Source organism: Sitophilus oryzae, unplaced genomic scaffold (genome assembly GCF_002938485.1).
Source record: "Sitophilus oryzae breed Bouriz unplaced genomic scaffold, Soryzae_2.0 scaffold_1442_pilon_pilon, whole genome shotgun sequence".
Classification (NCBI taxonomy): domain Eukaryota; kingdom Metazoa; phylum Arthropoda; class Insecta; order Coleoptera; family Curculionidae; genus Sitophilus; species Sitophilus oryzae.
This window is the reverse complement of record NW_022146107.1, coordinates 3256897-3274217: the sequence shown is the minus strand read 5'-3', so window position 1 is coordinate 3274217 and position 17321 is coordinate 3256897. Positions and strand designations below refer to the sequence as shown.

Genomic DNA, 17321 nt, shown 5'->3' with positions numbered 1-17321 from the left:
GAAGACGAGTCCTTTAGTGATTTTTCTCCAGACGAATCTGAGTAGTGGTAGTTCCTCAGATACTGAAGAAGGATCTACTGGAGAAGAACGTAAGGAAAATCAGTTCGTTGGAATGGAGGATCATCCAGAAGTGACTAATAAACCTCGAAGGAAAAGAAGACAACAAGAATTATGGAAGAGAAATATTAGAAAAAAAAACAGAGCTGAGGGAAAAGAATATGAATCAGTAAAAGGGGTAATAAAACCAGCTGCTAAAATGGGGGACCCCTGCAAGAACACCTGCCGATTAAAATGCTTTACGATCCCTGAAGCTCAACGGCGTCAAATTTTTAATGCTTATTATGGATTGGGAAACTACTCGCGCCAACGGGACTTTATTCACTCTAATACGGAAAAAAACGCAAAAAAAATTAAAACCACCCAACATGAATCGAAGAGGAATTATTCAATGACTTACTTTCTTCCGATTGATGGGAACAGAAAAAAAGTATGTAAACCCATGTTTTTAAATACTCTAGGTATTAAAAAAGGCGTTGTTGATATTGCTATGGCAAAGCGATCCAAAGAAAATCTTTCAGCTGTTGACGGACGTGGAAAGGGAACGAGTAAAGTCTTGGATCCCATGTTAGTACAGGGCATAAAGTCCCATATAGAGAGCTTTCCGTGTGTTCCTTCACATTATTGCCGAGCTGACATTGAAAGAAAATATTTAGACTCTTTTTTAAACTTAGCCACCATGTACAGGATGTATGTCCAATGGTGTGGAGAGAATGAAAAACCAGTAGGGAAGCTATCCACGTACCGAAATATTTTTAAAGATAACTATAATTTAGGATTTCATCGGCCGAAAAAAGACCAATGTCGAACTTGTGTTGCTTTTAATAGCAAAACTGATCCAACCGAAGAGGACACGAAAGATTACGAAGTACATCAAAAATTAAAAGAATCCGCTCGACAGCAAAAACGTCTGGACAAAGAAATTGCCGCTACCAACAATAAAATTGTCGCTTGCAATTTCGACTTGCAACAAGTTTTGCTTAGTCCTACTGACCCCACGAACAATGCTTTGTTTTACAAGCGCCGTTTAGCGACTTATAACTTCACTGTTTACAATGTTGACAACAAAAAAGGTGATTGTTTTATGTGGCATGAAGGCCAAGGAAGTAGGGGTAGTTGCGAAATAGCGAGTCTTCTATTAAAATATTTCAAATCTCTTCCCAATTCCGTAGAAGAAGTTAGGTGTTTTAGTGACCGATGCGGTGGACAAAACCTTAACAAGTATGTTGTTGCAATGTGTATGTATGCAGTACAAGTAATTGACAATTTAAAAACCATCGATCTCAAATTTTTGACACCTGGTCATAGTGAAATGGAGTGCGATTCGATGCACTCTGCTATTGACACTGAATTTAAAAGGGTTGGTAAAGCACTATGGCCAGGCGATTGGAAAACTATCGCCAGAAGTGCAAGAAAAAGGGGAGATCGACCCTATGCTGTGCATGATATTCAGAGCAGTGATTTTATCGATTGGAAGGCATTTGCCAATAGACAATTAATCATGAGAAAAACAGATACTAACAACGAGCCAGTTTTATTTCAAAAGATCTGCTGGTTTCACTTTACCAAGGAAAATTCTTATCAATATGAGTGCAAAGAGTCTTTTGATTCAGATAGCTTTAGACGAGTAAATTGTAATAAGAAAACCTTACGCAGACAATCAAACAATTTATTGCCTTGCTATCCTCAGGGTCATCCCATAACGGAACAAAAATATAAGGATTTGATGTCCCTATTTTCAACAAAGCCACCCGCGTTAAGTCGTGACTTTTTTGATTTTTATTTTAATCTTCCACACGGGAGAAGGGAAGAAGCAGAAGACGATTAAAATCAAATACTTTCATTTTAGAGGTTTAAGTTAATAATTTTTGTTGTCTGTTTAAATTGTAAGTTTTACACTGTCTACTATTTTACACTGTTACTGTCAATATTTTTAAGATAATTACTATATATTTTTATCCTATGTATTACTTGTATAATAGTTTACGTTTTAAGGAAAAATGTTAGTGCAAAAAGTAGGCAACTTTTGTTTTTCTAAAAAAAAAATGTTTATTTTTGTATTTCTTTTATCTTTGGCACTGAGTGTATTCTTTTGATTAATATAAAGCTCTACAAACAAAAATATAGTCGTTTATTCCAATAGATGTACTCCAGACAGCTTCTAATTATGACATTAATATCTTATTATCGATTTTCTCGGAACTACAAAAAATGAGTTACCTAATTTTTGTACTCAGCCGACGATATGTCATTCTATTCGGAATGTCATTTTCTATCGAATAAAGTAAAAAAATACCGAGGGTGCCATTTAAAAATCAAAAGTTGTAGTAATTTCCGGTGAAACAGGAAGTGACCAAAATCAATTGAATACACCAATCAATCCTAATTTATGTCATATACTAACATACCAAATCTCGTTTTTTTATCTGAAAAAATAAAAAAGTTATAGGGGGTGAGCCACTTTTGAGACGCACCCGGTATAGTAACAATAAATAAAAATATTTTTTAAGCGAGTGTCACAAAAAAATTAAGTTTTACGGATCTATTAACGTCCCAAAGTGTGTCTTTTTTGGCCGTTTTTTACTTTACGGCCGCTTTTGCAAACAATGTCATTATTAGGGCAGCCTACTAAACACATTTAATTTAATTATTTGAGTTATTTCCACGTCCGATATTAAGATCAATAGCGGATACAGAGGGGGGGGGGCCATGGACCCCGGGCCCCCCCCCCCTCCCCCTTAGACCTATAAATTTGGTCGAATATTAGGCTTTTGGATTAAAAATGGAGCCCTAAAAGGTATATTCTACATTACTTTTTATTTGGGACCCCCTAAAATAAATTCCTGTATCCGCCGCTGATTAAGATTGTCAAATTATACGGCCTACTAGACACATTTAATTTGCTGGATTAATAATATTTGAATTATTTACCCATAAAACAAAAGAAAAGGTTCCGTTCAAAAGGAAAGTGTTCTACACAAGTTGTTGGTGTTCATACCTTTGGAAAAATCCCATCACTTATTGCACAGTATCTACAATTACCAAATACTAATGAGTATACGGGTCATTCTTTTAGAAGAAGTTCTCTCTCTCTTGGTTGAAACAGGGGCTAATATTTTAATGTTAAAAAGCCACGGAGGTTGGAAGCCTAACACTGTAGCAGAAGGCTACATTGAAGATTCCATTTCAAGAAAGAAGGAAATTTCAAATAGAATTCTTTTCGGAGGAGAAGGTACTTCAGATATACGTTTTTCTAATCAAGACAATTCCAAAGAAATTGAATTAAATGGAACTTCAGTCAGCAGCTTTCCAACAACAACCATTGTTAGTGAAAATCAAGAAAATGAAATGTTTGTTAACAATGCCATGTCTAATAGTGGTATTACTTTTTGAAAATGTAATAAATGTACATTTAACATAACAATTAATATCAAATAATGCCCTAATTTATTAACTTCTTTATAACCCAACTTCTGTTTATAATAATGTAAGTAATTCTGTACACATCTTTGTTGCTTAATACACTTTTCATTTGGTTAATAAAAATTTGAATCTAATCTTCCAGTTTCGTCTTTATTTAGAAATAAAATTGTCAAAAAAATTGTTACCTACTTCAAAAGACAATCGCTTAAAAAATTTTGTATCCACCTTGGCCGTGTGAACTACTACCACTTTACGGCCTTGGTACACAAATAACTATTTTAGGGCTCTCAGTTAATTACAAACCAAAAATTGATTAATACCCTTCTTCTATATTAATTAAAACCTCCGTTTACCAGAAATCTTATCTCAAAATATCAAATCATATATTATGTTGGCCACAATCTCAACTCATTCCCGCCATTTATCAATATATAACATAAAAATTCGACATTTCTGTTTTCTGGTCGGCGGCCATTCTGACTTGCTATAATCCCGAGATTTCGAAGGCTGTTTACCTTCATCAAATATCCGTTTAGCCTTCCTGCAGCCTGGCAGGAAATTGATCGGTCTTAATTGAAAAATCCACACCCTCATACCACAGAAGAAATATTGCCTGGCCTGGATTATACCGGGTGCGTCTCAAAAGTGGCTCACCCCTATAACTTTTTTAATTTTTCATAGATAAAAAAAACGAGATTTGGTATGTTAGTATATGACATAAATTAGGATTACTTTGAAAGTGGTAGACAATGATTCAGTATTAAAACTAAAAGAGTTTCGGACTTCCATTGTCTTTATTTATATTGCTTACACAACGTTTCGGTCAGAAGGATCACTGACTGTTATGAAGTGTGAACTAAACTAAGTCCTAAAACTACTGAGCTTAATAAATTAATGCCTTTATTGTCAAAAATTTTTACAATTTGTAGACGATTGATTTGTATACAATTTGTAGACGATTTGTAGACGATTTGTAGTAAGTAAACAAACAAAAGAGAATACAAAATAAGTATACAAATTACATTGTCAGTCTTATTGTTTAAAATAAACATTTATAAATGTATACAATGTCAAAGAATAAAAAAATAAAAATAAGATTCAAAAATATTTAAAAAAATACATTCAAAAATATATTTAGTAAGTTTATAGTAAATATAGTAATGGCAAATATTAGACCAGTGTTTGAAAAGATCAAATTCGATTAACAAAATATAAGTCATTTGTAGAAAGCCTTGTCTATAGTAAATAAGATTTGAATGCTTTGCGAAATGAAGAAAATGATGTTATGGATTTTTTTCGAGTTGTATAATATTGAACTTTTAACTAACTCTGAGCCGTGGGGTGGGTAGATAAAGATATTGCTCCGCATTCCTGAGTGGCCTTTGTTTGAGATGGCCTTTCTTGAGAAGCTGATACATGCTTACGTATTAGGCAAACGGTTTCAAATATAAATAAGGAAGGAAAAGTTAATATTTTTAATTTTTTAAAAAAGTCCTGGCAATGACGCAAGCAAGTCCTCTGCTGTTTAGTCCCAGTGAATATCGAACAGCTCTCTTCTGGAGCTTGAAAATGCGGTCAAATTGAGTCGCACAACACGTACCCCAGAATGGAAGGGCATATCTGAGGTGCGACTCAAAAATTGACTCAAAATAAACAGTTCTTGCCACTGACAAGTTAAGCTCCCTAGAAACAGATCTTAATGCAAAACAGGCAGAGCTCAATTTTTTCAACAAAGCGTCTATATGCATGTCCCATTTTAGAGAATTGTTTACAACAAGCTTTAAGAATTTTACAAATTTTACGACGTCAATGGTGGTGTTATTAAGTGCAAAAGGCTGCAGCGAGTTTTTATACGACAAAGCTTTAGTTTTAGAAATGTTGAGACTCAGCATTGAGATTTAATGGTCAAATGACTTAATATTTGATATAATCCTATGAGGTGCCGTGACGTCCTTGTTACTCCAAGTGAAGCTAGTTCGTCCGTAAAAACACATATTTTACCACTGATGTTTATGTTAGCAATGTCATTAATAAAAGAAGAAACAAAATAGGGCCTAGTACTGAGCCTTGAGGTACTCCACATTTTATTGGCTTGCTAGAAGACAACGTGGTATATCCACCCTTATAAGTTGACTTTTGTTGCTCAGATACGACTTAAACTATTCGAGAGATGTTACGCTTATATACTAGAGCCGAGCATTCACCCGTGAATTTGTTGGGTGCAGTCAAGCATGCGATTTTCCACTAAGAACATGCATTGGGGCGTTTTATGACTGGTTGTCATATTATTGTTGAAATTTCCATACTTGGATTGCTAAGGATTTTATTATTGTTAGAAATGAATACGGCCTCTTTAAATTTGCGCTTTTTTCAATAGGGTTCTTTGAGGACAACCCGGGCTTCCGACCATTTTATGTTGTGGTGCCTGGACTACACATGATCTGCGATGCCCGACTTCATTGTTTCACCTCTTTGCGTATTTTTTTTTTATTCGTCAAGTCGTACATGTAGAGCACGTTTTGTGTCTCTAATATACGACTCACCGCACTCGCAAGGTACCTGGTTAATGCACTCTTTCTCTTGATTTGATGATTCAGGTTTTGTTTATGTTAGGACACTTCTTAGAGTAGTCCCAGACTTAAAAACAGTTTTAATTTTTATTGCCTAGCTATTCGCCTGATCTTCTCCGATGTTCCTTTCACACATGGAATCGTCAAGAGAGAGAGCATCCTCCTCAGGCTGAGGTACCAATGAGTCGAACCTGCAATTGGATATAATATTGTCTAGGGATTTTGCAGAGTAACCATTCTGAAGCAAATCGGTTTTAATATTATTTAGTTCAGAACTTAGAGATTCTTGGTCACTGCACATAGTGATTGCTCTATGACATAGTATTTTAATTATACCATATGATCGAATAAAAACGGCGTCAGCGATGGCTATGAAATGACGATCGATGACATTTCCCATATAAATTTACATATAAAATGACAGCGATCTTCATTTCCTAGCCATCGTGACGAATGCTCGGCTCTAGTATAGAAGCTCAGTAGTTTTAGGATTAAGTTTAGTTCACACTTGATAACTTATAAGGATTTAGTTTAGTTCACACTGACCGAAACGTTGTGTAAGCAAAATAAATAAAGATAATGGATGTCCGAAACTCTTTTAGTTTTAATAAATTACCTACAATTGATTGACATATTTGATTGACACATTTTCTCATATGGTTTATTTGAAAATGTAACTAATAAAGACAATTTGGCTCGAAATACCAAGTGTGTGGTACCAAATTATTCGTAAAAAAATTATTTTTCCAAATATGCTAATGAGCCACCCTCGTTCCATTTGAGGAAATTGAGATATAGTTAAAAATGCGATTTGGGCATCTTTTAACTGGTCAGGACAAGACACGAAAAATGTTAGACGATCAAATCTATTTTTCCAAGGCTCCTTGATTAAAAGTTAGTGCTTTTAACACAGCCATGGTACTCTAGATCGAAAATAAAATTAAAATACGATTTTTTTACTTAAGTTATTTTATTATCTTTACATCCCATTTTTCAGAGGGATCGTGATAGAAGACGTCACGATAGAACCAACAATCATGGAACCTCAAACCGACTGAGTACCAATTCAACTCCTTCAACCGACGAAACCATTCCCATGTCACAAAGACCCAGTACTCCAGGAAGCAGTGCCCGGCAATCACCACTCCTAGGCCGAAGGGATCATGAGTTAATGGAAATACCACAATGTTATAATACTGTTAGTATATGAAAAAAATAGTTGAACAACCCTAGATAAAATACAGGGTGGTCCGAACTGTATTCCGAAAACTTCTGCAGATAAAAATATGTAAAAAAGTTCGTATAAATGTATGTTCTAAAACGCTTAGTTTCGGAGATACAGGGTGTAGATATTTCATTTGTAATTCGATTTTTTCAATAATTTCTGAAGTAACGTCATTGTTTGGATGAAAGTTGGTGTCTGGGAGTTTTTTGACATGAGAAATTTGATTTTGATGTCAATATGACTTTCATTTGTAGGGAACGCCACCTACATATATTTTAACTGTTCATCTGTACGTGTATAAAACTAGTGAGTGAAAAAATATACATTTCCGTGATTTTTTAGGTAAAAAAGTCTCTTGGTAAAAATCGCTACTAGCAACCGTTCTCCATATATTTAGAATGTGAACACTCAATACATGTCATTATTGACAAAAAATAAACATGTTGAGAGTCTTGGCTATGAAATGAAGATCGCTGTCATTTTCTATGTACATTTATTTGGGAAATGTCATTGATCGTCATTTCCCAGCCAACTGGACGCCGTTTTTTTATCATACGGTAGTTATGATAAATTTGACTAAAATGATAAATTTGGAAACTTTTTATTTTTTAAATTAATCATAAATTTTTACTTCGAAAAAATGATGATAAAACAGTTTCTGTTGAACTTTTGACACATAAACATTTCAAATTTATGATTTCAGTCTAATAACTATTTAGTCAACATATTTAATTTATGTCAATGATGACAGGTGTTGATAATTTCAATTCCAAATATCTCGAGAACCATTAATCGTAGCGATTTTTACCAAGAGACTTTTTTACATAAAAAAAGTCGTAAATGAATATTTTTTTTAATTAGTAGTTTTATACAGGTACGGACGAAAAGTTATTACTCTTCAAACTAGTTAAAAAATATGTAGGTGGCGCCCTCTGCAAGTAGGAGTCATATTGAGATCAAAACCAAATTTCTCATATCAAAAAACCCTCAGAATACAATTTTCATCCAAATATTGAGGTTACTTCAGAAATTATTTGAAAAAAATCGAAAAATGAATCTTCAACACCCTGTATCTCCGAAAGAAAAAGAATATGCTGCTGAAGTTTCCGGAATACAATTCGAACCATCCTGTATACTTATAAGCGATACCAATTAAACTTTTAGTTACGTAATCGATGGCGCGATTTTAAAATTCATTGTTGCCAACCATGGAGCGGATTAATCACCATGAAGCTTAATCACGTGACTAAAAGTTTATTTGGTATGATCTATACGTATTTATATAAATCATTTAGCATATTATCATACAAAAATACCACCACAAACATAAAATATCTTAAAGTAATAGCCATATCTTTTCGAGCGTGGCAAACTATAATACGATATGTGCTTTAATACCTGGTAGAAAATTATAATGCGATATGTGGCTTTAATAGTTTTATTTCAGTTTGAAAACTTAAAATTACTTTTCTTCCGTCGACAAGTAAACCAGATTCCGAAATCCTTCAAAACTTTTAATATATATGGCGGTAGTTTTATCTAAGTTATGAAGTTAATGGAGTGTACTTTATTCCATAGACAACTCCAGACTATACGTACCTGACCCGCCGCTTAGAATTCAGGAATTTAAGCTATTTTTAACAACGCTAACTTGAAAAACATTCGCGTCCGATGCTATTGAAGTATAAGCTATGAGATACAAGTTTCGATGAAAAACAGAAAGTTTATAAAACGATTTATTTTAAATCAACATATACTAAGGGCTGGCAAAGGTTAGCCTTGGGTCGAGATTTCCGTATGTAAGAAGAGTACAATGCGTTTATAATGTACTGAACAAAGAGAGGACAGTAAACACGTTGCCAAACGTATGAAATAAACCGAGAAACTGTGCACATCGCTAAGAGACGTAGAAGGGAATATAGCAGATTTGTCGCAGTTGACCGGTCGACCCAATCAATACCTCTGTCAGTATTTAAAGTTCTAGGGAAAGGTGTACGTCATGAGTTCAGTTTCATGATTTAATTAGGTCTCGTGATACTTAATTTGTTTATTTATTAACGAGTCGTTGTAATTTTCCCTATAGCTTGAATTTTTTTAAGTGCAAGCTAGAAACACCCAAGTAGCATTTTCACGACTTGCGACCACATGTTTACTAAACACAACGTTGGATTAGTTACAAAAAATAGTTAGCTCCCTACCTTGGGTATTAAAATAAATTTAAACATTTTTATAACGTTGTGCCGACGTTGGACTAGTACTACAGCAAAGTAGAAGCTTCTGCGACGTCGAATAAACGTTGTCTTGTAACCTTTTTTGCTTAAGTGATCTTTAGGTGATTCGGACAACGTAGTTACAACGTTGGATAATATAGAGTTTTCCGACGTCAGTTTCAGGACCTATTCCAACGTTATGCAAACGTCGTCTGTTTTACTTATTCCAACGTTGTTTAGATTTCCTTATTCTTACGTTGGTAGGACGTCGAGGCACTACCTTTTTGCAACTGTATTGAACCATAACCTTAAATCTTAAATTTTCACTTCATTGTTCTGTTCAGTCAGACAGTTCAGTGCTGTTTTTGTTTTTATAAAAAAAACTTATTTAAAATGGGACATAAGAAAGGTACATATAAAACTAAATTTAAATATACATCGGCATATATTACCGATAGTTTATCCACTCCCTCGTTTATTTAGATTATAGAGGGCGGCACAAGCTAGACTCTAGGATGACTAAATTAGGCAATCTTGCGACTAGTATACTACCTGTTAAGGCTGAACTGCGACTTTATTAGTCCAGTATGCGACTACTCGAACTACTCCATCTTAATCTCCCAAAACAACAAAGTGAAAGCCGCCATGTTGTTAAATAAGAAAATGTTTCGTTCCTAAAATAGCAATTCCTGCTTTTTGAATACATTAACTTGAAATATTTGACCCTAAAAATCACGCGGAAACAATTTTTTCGACTGCGAATAAATTATTCTCATTTTACTAAAAAAAAAAAATTCAAGAAAATTTTTAAAACTTCTTTAATTTTAAGGCCCATTAGTATTTTTCAAAGTAGAAACAATACATTTATCAATAAAGTTGTTTGCGTTTAACTTTTTTGCCTTGGGTAACGAGGTACAGAGTCGGTTAAAGTGTTTCAATAAATATGATCTTCAAACATCCTCCACACTTAAATACTTTTGTTTTGTTTTCCTTCACTGCCATCTGACATATGTCTCTAACTAAATCATAAAAGTAATATTTTTACTATAATTATCCCAATTTAGGATAAAACGCGACTTAGACGCCATATTAGTTGTGTATTTCTGTGAATTAGGATTTTAAACAACGTTGCAGTTTGTACTAAATTAGGCTTCTAGCCAAAGTCGGTATCCAACGTCGTTTCGACCCAAAAATTATTCTCCAAACTAGTGCAGACTAGGGTTGGCACGAGGTTGTGCCGACGTTGCGCCCCGACGTTTGGTCGCGTGACACAACGTTGTCCCGACGTCCAAATGCTGCTTGGGCACTTGCATTTTTGGTAAAAATAAGTGGAATTGAGTGGGTGTTCGATAGTGGTCGCGCTATTAGAACTATGAATTCAAAAATCGATATCTCGAAATCTATTAGATATAGTAGATTGTAGTTTTTTCAAGAACTTTGTTAATATTTCTGCTGTATTTTCTTTGTAGACAGTATGTGAAAATCTTTATCAGTAAAAAAATTACACGATTGCTGAAAATTGCTATGCTCTAAAAGTAAATGGATGGATTATTTACAATTTTTGCATGGAAAAAACAACCTTAACGAATTTTTCTTATGGAAACATATTCGCGTAAAATATCCGATGTTGAAAATAAAAAAAAGTTTCAATATCTAAAGTGGTTCTTGAGTTATGCTTAAAAAGTTGAGTTATCGCGATTACTGACGTTTTCTCGTTATAAAAAAAATGACACCCTAACGATATCAGATGCTCAGAAACATGTCTAATGATTTTATCTAGTTATCTCTTGAAAAAAAAGTCTTTTAAAAATAAGCGGTTTGCGATCGTGATTTTATTTTACTTGATAGGGAAAGGCGTATCGGCAACGCCGCAACAGCACACCGTCGCGCGTCGCGTCGGTCGGTCGCATTTCTCTCACTCCAATTAATAAGATACCTATGCGATTTACTTCCACACATGTAAATGCCGACCCAAAAGTAACAGTTGCCAGCACGGTATGGCACTACGGTAATCGCAAAACAATTTCCGATACACGTGATCAACCTTGAGTGACAAGTGACAAGCGATGGCGACAGCGCTGCCAGATTGGGACGGATTTATGGGATGAATCAAATTATGGAATGTAAAATTGGGAAGCAATATATTTATGATATTTTTTTTTAAAGATTCTTACCTTTTATTTTGAATTTAATAATTAATATTTTATTAATTGATTTATTTGTTTTATAGCTTATTTTACTTATTACATACTGGCAAAAACTAGTCCATTATAATGATTATTCTAAACGTTATTATGGCTTATTTATTTATGTAGGTACAACTTACAATACAAGTAGTAATAAGAAGTAACAGGGAGCCATTAATGCACAAACCAGTAATCACAGAATGTACTAAAAACTAACGTAGAAATCACTTTGAAGGTGGTATAATGTGCTTACCAATCAAACTTACTTCTCTGACTGCAATCAAGGGTAATAAAGCACCTTTATTGTCACGTTCTCGTTCAAAATAGTTTATCAGGGAAGCTACAAGCTCTTTGCTTCGACTGTTTAGATGCTTCGGCATATTTTCAACACACAATTTCAAGAAATGCAATCGAGAACTCGAGAATTTATTTCTTAAAAGAACTGTTTGTGTTTAAAAGTACAATTTAAAAAAAAAGACTAAGAAAATAGACAAAAAATGAGAATTACTTACAAAGATGATAAATTACTCACAAAGAAGAGAACAACACGATATTATACAAAATAATGACTGATGAATTTAAACATTTTTGCCAAATTTAATTTAGTCAGGTTCATAGGCTTTAGTGTCAATTTCGATATGATTGATGGCGTGCATCGGAAAATGTTTTGCGATTACCGTATGTAAATAAAGGTAGGTTAGAAAGTAAAATATACACGGTATTTCGAAAAACATGTGCTATCTCTCGTAGGGATTTTCCTCGTGTAAAAAAAGATTTATTTTTCATATCGTTATAGGTCTGATTTTGCTTCATTTTTTAGCTACTATATACTCTTCATTTGTTTTCGATTTATTTTATTCCAAATGCTTTTAGTGATTCAGAAATTATTTTATTAAGAAGTAATGATATAGAAGCATTGATTATATTATTCTGTACAGGGTGGTGATTATATTCTTCTGTAAATTGGAAACTTTTAAAGGAAAACACCCTTTTCTATAGGAGATAGGCGAAAACTAATATTGGTGTCTGGAACTCAATTTTTATCAAAAACATGATGGTGAAAACCCCACATCAATATCTGTTACCGTTTCGGAGTTACAAGTGTTTTTCAAAAATGTGCATTTTTAACAAATCGCTGTAACTTTTTTGCTATGGAAAGTTTTGTAATTTTGTGAAAACATTTACGAAGCATCTTTTTACGTAGAATTTAATGGTTTAATTTTTTTTTATAATTAATAATTTAAGGATTATCAACAGAAAATTTGATTTTTTATATGAGACAACCTGTATATTTTTAATTAATTGAAAAGAATTTTAAATTACCTTTCTAAAAATATAGCATACTCGATATTTTGCTCTATTTCTCTTCGGGATATGGAGTTTTTAAAAATTCGCACACTTTGAATCTGTGAGCAGCAATTAAAACGAAAATAATATTAGCATAGAGATGCAGAATTTTATAACAATTTAAACTATATTTAACATCAACACATTTAAAAACTATATCTAATAACAATAAAAATTAATGTGAAACCAAGAAAAAGAAGACCTAACCGTCTTCTGTTATGGACAGACGGGACCATTTTTGGACATTTCTTGCGGAATTCATTAACTCAGTAGGGGTGAAACATACCCTCGCATAACCGTTAAGTACTTCTAATTCTTCTCTAGATTATACGGGCATTTTAAAAATAAGAACCATTATTCTTCTGCAGGCACTAAGTCCGGCGGCCTCGACGGCAACGGTATCTTGGTATCTATTCAATTATTCTCGAAATTGGATGCAAAAATTTACTGATAACTTCAGCGTTCTGAGGCGGTGCCTTGTCTTGCTGGAAAAATATGTTTTCGAGTTCAATTAGGGGTATATCATCAATAAGGGTCACTTAATTAAAAATATGAAAGGGAAACAGAAAAATTGATAAAAAATCAATTTTTCTGTTCTTAAATTATTAATTTAAAAAAAATTATACTTAAACCATAAATTCTACGCAAAAAGGTGCTTTGGAAATGTTTTCACAAAAATACAAAATTTTCCATAGCAAAAAAGTTACAGCGATCTGTTAAAAATGCACATTTTTGTTTTAATATTAGTTTTCGTCTAACACAAGCAAGATTATGTACTTTTACAGATACCACGATCTCAAAACCCGCACGAGTTCCACGCTCCAGGTCCGGCCTCGGCCACCAACACCCTCAAAAAGGAAAAGCCTCCGCCGCCAGTGCGCACCACCAGCAACCCCGCCACCTCCTCAGGCACCGTCAAGAAACGCGTCCAGATCCAGGAGATATCCGTATAGCATTCGGACCCGTCGGCCTGCCAGAGCGATAGGAACCGTCACGGCGCAGCAAAGTGTGACAGGTCCTGTCATTTTGACGGTTCGACCAACAAAACGTCCCCTCGACCCGACGTCACACCTGACGATGACGTGGTGTCCTTGGACCAATGCGATCTAGTGAGCGTTCGGTTATAACAGGACGATGCTGATGACGATGTTATTGTGGTGGTGGTAGAATAAGTTAGGAGACTTGAGTCTCATTCAAAATCTCGAAATTATTGGTCGAAACTAGCGTAGAAGTTTGTTCCTCTAATTTGAATGTAAACAATCAGAATGTCAGAATTAGTTGAAGTAATTTTCAGTTTGTAGAAAAAGTTAACACTCTTTCACTTTATTTTGTTCTAGTGGGCCGATTTTGATGACTTTTTAAGCAATTTGTATTGTAATTATTTGACTTTTTATTATATCTAAATTAACAATGAAAGTTTCTATCTGTCAACTATACAAAGGAAAACAAAATGTTGATATTTTGTTAAAAGTTCGAAACACCCTGTGGAATATACTAACAAAGCAAAGATTTTAAAAATTTTATCATCTAGGTATGTCTTTTCTGGAGAGTTTGTTTTTTGATTCATCGCAATAGCTTTATTTTTGTTCGAGATATTCTCTTTTCAATAAGACAGTAACGATTTCCAGCAATTTATTATGGTTCCTCATCACCACACTTAGAAAAAAGTGTTTGTAGTTTTTGTAATGTCACTGTCATTGAAAAGTCTAACTAAAATATTATTATTATTTATTGGCGTTAACTCTAGTAGAGATAGTTTTAAGTTCTGCAGTATCGGCTATTGCTGATTTAATTGATCATGGCAGAGATCAACTTTTGGACTTAAAACCATATCTTGTAGAGTAACTGCCTAACAGATAAAACATAATAATATTTTTTAAAGACAGTGACATAATATAAATTATAAACACTGTTTGTTGTTGTCATTACGTTTTCTCAGAGATGGACAGCTCAGAGCTGAGACCGAAGGATTTATTATAGCTATACAAGACCAGCAAATACCAAGTAAAAATTTTCTAAAAATAATAGCCAAAAAGGACTTACCTAATGACAGATGCCAACAATCCAACACATCTGCTCTGGATGTACCTATCTTGCACCGCGGCATTATCAGGACAGACACAACCGGGTGGCTGGTATTCTACACCAAGAAATCTGCAAAAAAGAAAATATTTTAAATGAAATTACACCGTACTACCGATACTTACCTGAAAAAATAGTAGAAAACGAAACCGTAAAAGTATACTGGGATACTGACATCATCACAGAGCGTACTGTGCAGCATAATAGATCTGCTATAGTAGTCTTCTATAAAAAACAAAAACATGCTTACCTGCTGGACATCACAATACCACTAGACGAAAATATTAAAAATGCAAGAAAAGAGAAAATCACAAAATATGAAGCACTGGCACAAGAACTTAAAGCCATATACGATTTGAGCAAGATCAAGAAGCTTTTATATTACCCATAATACTTACCTGTAACGGCCTAGTAGACGTAAACCTTGTTCAAACCTTAAGAAACTCCAACTTCACAACCCGGAAAGAATCATCTCTACCATGTAGAAGTCCATAATTCTTTTCACCAGTTCGATAGTAGTGCGGACGATAGTTCGCACTGTGTTGAACCGCGATTAGGTCGTTGATAAGAAATATCCCGACTTAGTCGCTAAAACCGGCTTTAAGCTGAGGAAAAAATTTAAAAAATAAAAATAAACACTGTTTTATAAGTTTGTTGACTACGGCGAAAAGCAAGGGCATGGTTTTAATGTATAAAATACAAAAAAAAGTTGGTGTCTTCTTCAAAAGCGAATATCTCCAAAAAAAAAATAAAAGTTATTAAGATGAATCAAAATACAAACTCTTTAGAAAAGATACACCTAGATGATAAAGTGATCTTTGAATTCCTTGCTTCGTTAATGTACTCTACAAGGTGTTGCAAACCTTCACCTGCAACATTTTGTTTCCCCTCGTATAATTGACAGATGGCAATTTTCATTTTTAATTTCGAAAAAGACACTAAGAAGTCAAATAATTTAGGTACAAATTGCCTAAAAATCATCAAAATCGGCCCACTAGAACAAAATATATTAAACTTTAAATCACATTAAAATTTTAAGGTGCCTGTTTTTCTTGCCGGTGAGTGTAGTCCAAAATTTGCGAGTAATGACATTTTGGCGTTTAATTATCATCCGTCAAGAGAAATAGTGGTTAGAAATCAAAAGTGTATTGTTTTATAAGCTACTGATTAAACTTTCTCTATAGATACAACTACTAGCAACCTACTGCTAGAATATTCTATTAATTTTAATTGTATTTTTAGGCATTGCCAACGATCGTAAATTATTATGTATAAGGTATAATTAAAACCACTAATTTACTCCACTAATTTCAAGGTTCTGGATGAAGGTATACTGAGAATATTGCATGCTTTCATCATATTACATCAAACTAAAAAATATTATAGAATGGTATAATCCCGGTAAAATTGGTACACCAGGAAATTTTACTCTTAAAATTTCTATTCTGTAAGTATCTAAAGTCTATTAATATACAGTTAAATCACGGCACAAAATCTCTTGAAACATAACGCAGAAACGTCAAGATCTGCGGTCACGTTAATCAACAGTTAAAACAAATATTTTGACATATAGAATCGAATTTTAAATTTTAAAGCACTAGCTGATTGATATAACGACTATACGTTGGGTACTGCGATTGAGTTTTATTATAAAATTTCAGTGTGGGGCGTTATTATATATATTTTGGTGCCCAACGTGGGGCCATTGATATAGATTTTAGTGCCCAACGTGGGGCATCGTTACAACTTTTGACGCCGAACGTTGGGGTCAATAAAATAATATTTACACTACCGGAATATACTAGAATAGGGGTATCATTGGTCTTCGTATATTGTATTCATATTTTTTTACTTCCTTCGTAGTGATTCAAACGCATATACAGAATAACAAAAAAAATTTGGTGTAGTATGATACAAGTACATATTTTTTTGTAAAATCAAAAATTCAACTTATAGTGTATTTAAAAAAGAAATTAAATGTATTAAATTTCATTATATAAAACTAAATATTGTATCTTTATAGGTACAGAATTGAGTTTTCGTAATGTATCATGAAACAATGTTGAATAAATATGTATGTGTATTATAGGAATTGATAACGTAACATCCATAAATTTAGTGTAAATGTAAAAAAAATCAAAATGACATAATAATATTAAAGTACTTCATTTTTTCGTTAAAATTAATATAATTTTAAAAGACTAGAGATCTTTCAAGACTT

General features: G+C 33.6%; 1 protein-coding gene across 1 annotated transcript in view; it reads left to right on the top strand.

Moving 5' to 3' along the window:
• The window catches only part of LOC115877072 (neuroligin-4, Y-linked-like), a 259288-nt gene extending 243837 nt beyond the window's left edge, over positions 1 to 15451 (top strand). The window contains exons 12-13 of the mRNA XM_030893146.1: positions 7048 to 7248; positions 13804 to 15451. Of these exons, the coding sequence (XP_030749006.1) occupies positions 7048 to 7248; positions 13804 to 13971 (369 nt within the window). The 3' untranslated portion in view covers positions 13972 to 15451. The remainder of the gene's footprint in view (positions 1 to 7047; positions 7249 to 13803) is intronic.
• The last annotated feature ends 1870 nt before the right edge of the window (positions 15452 to 17321 follow it).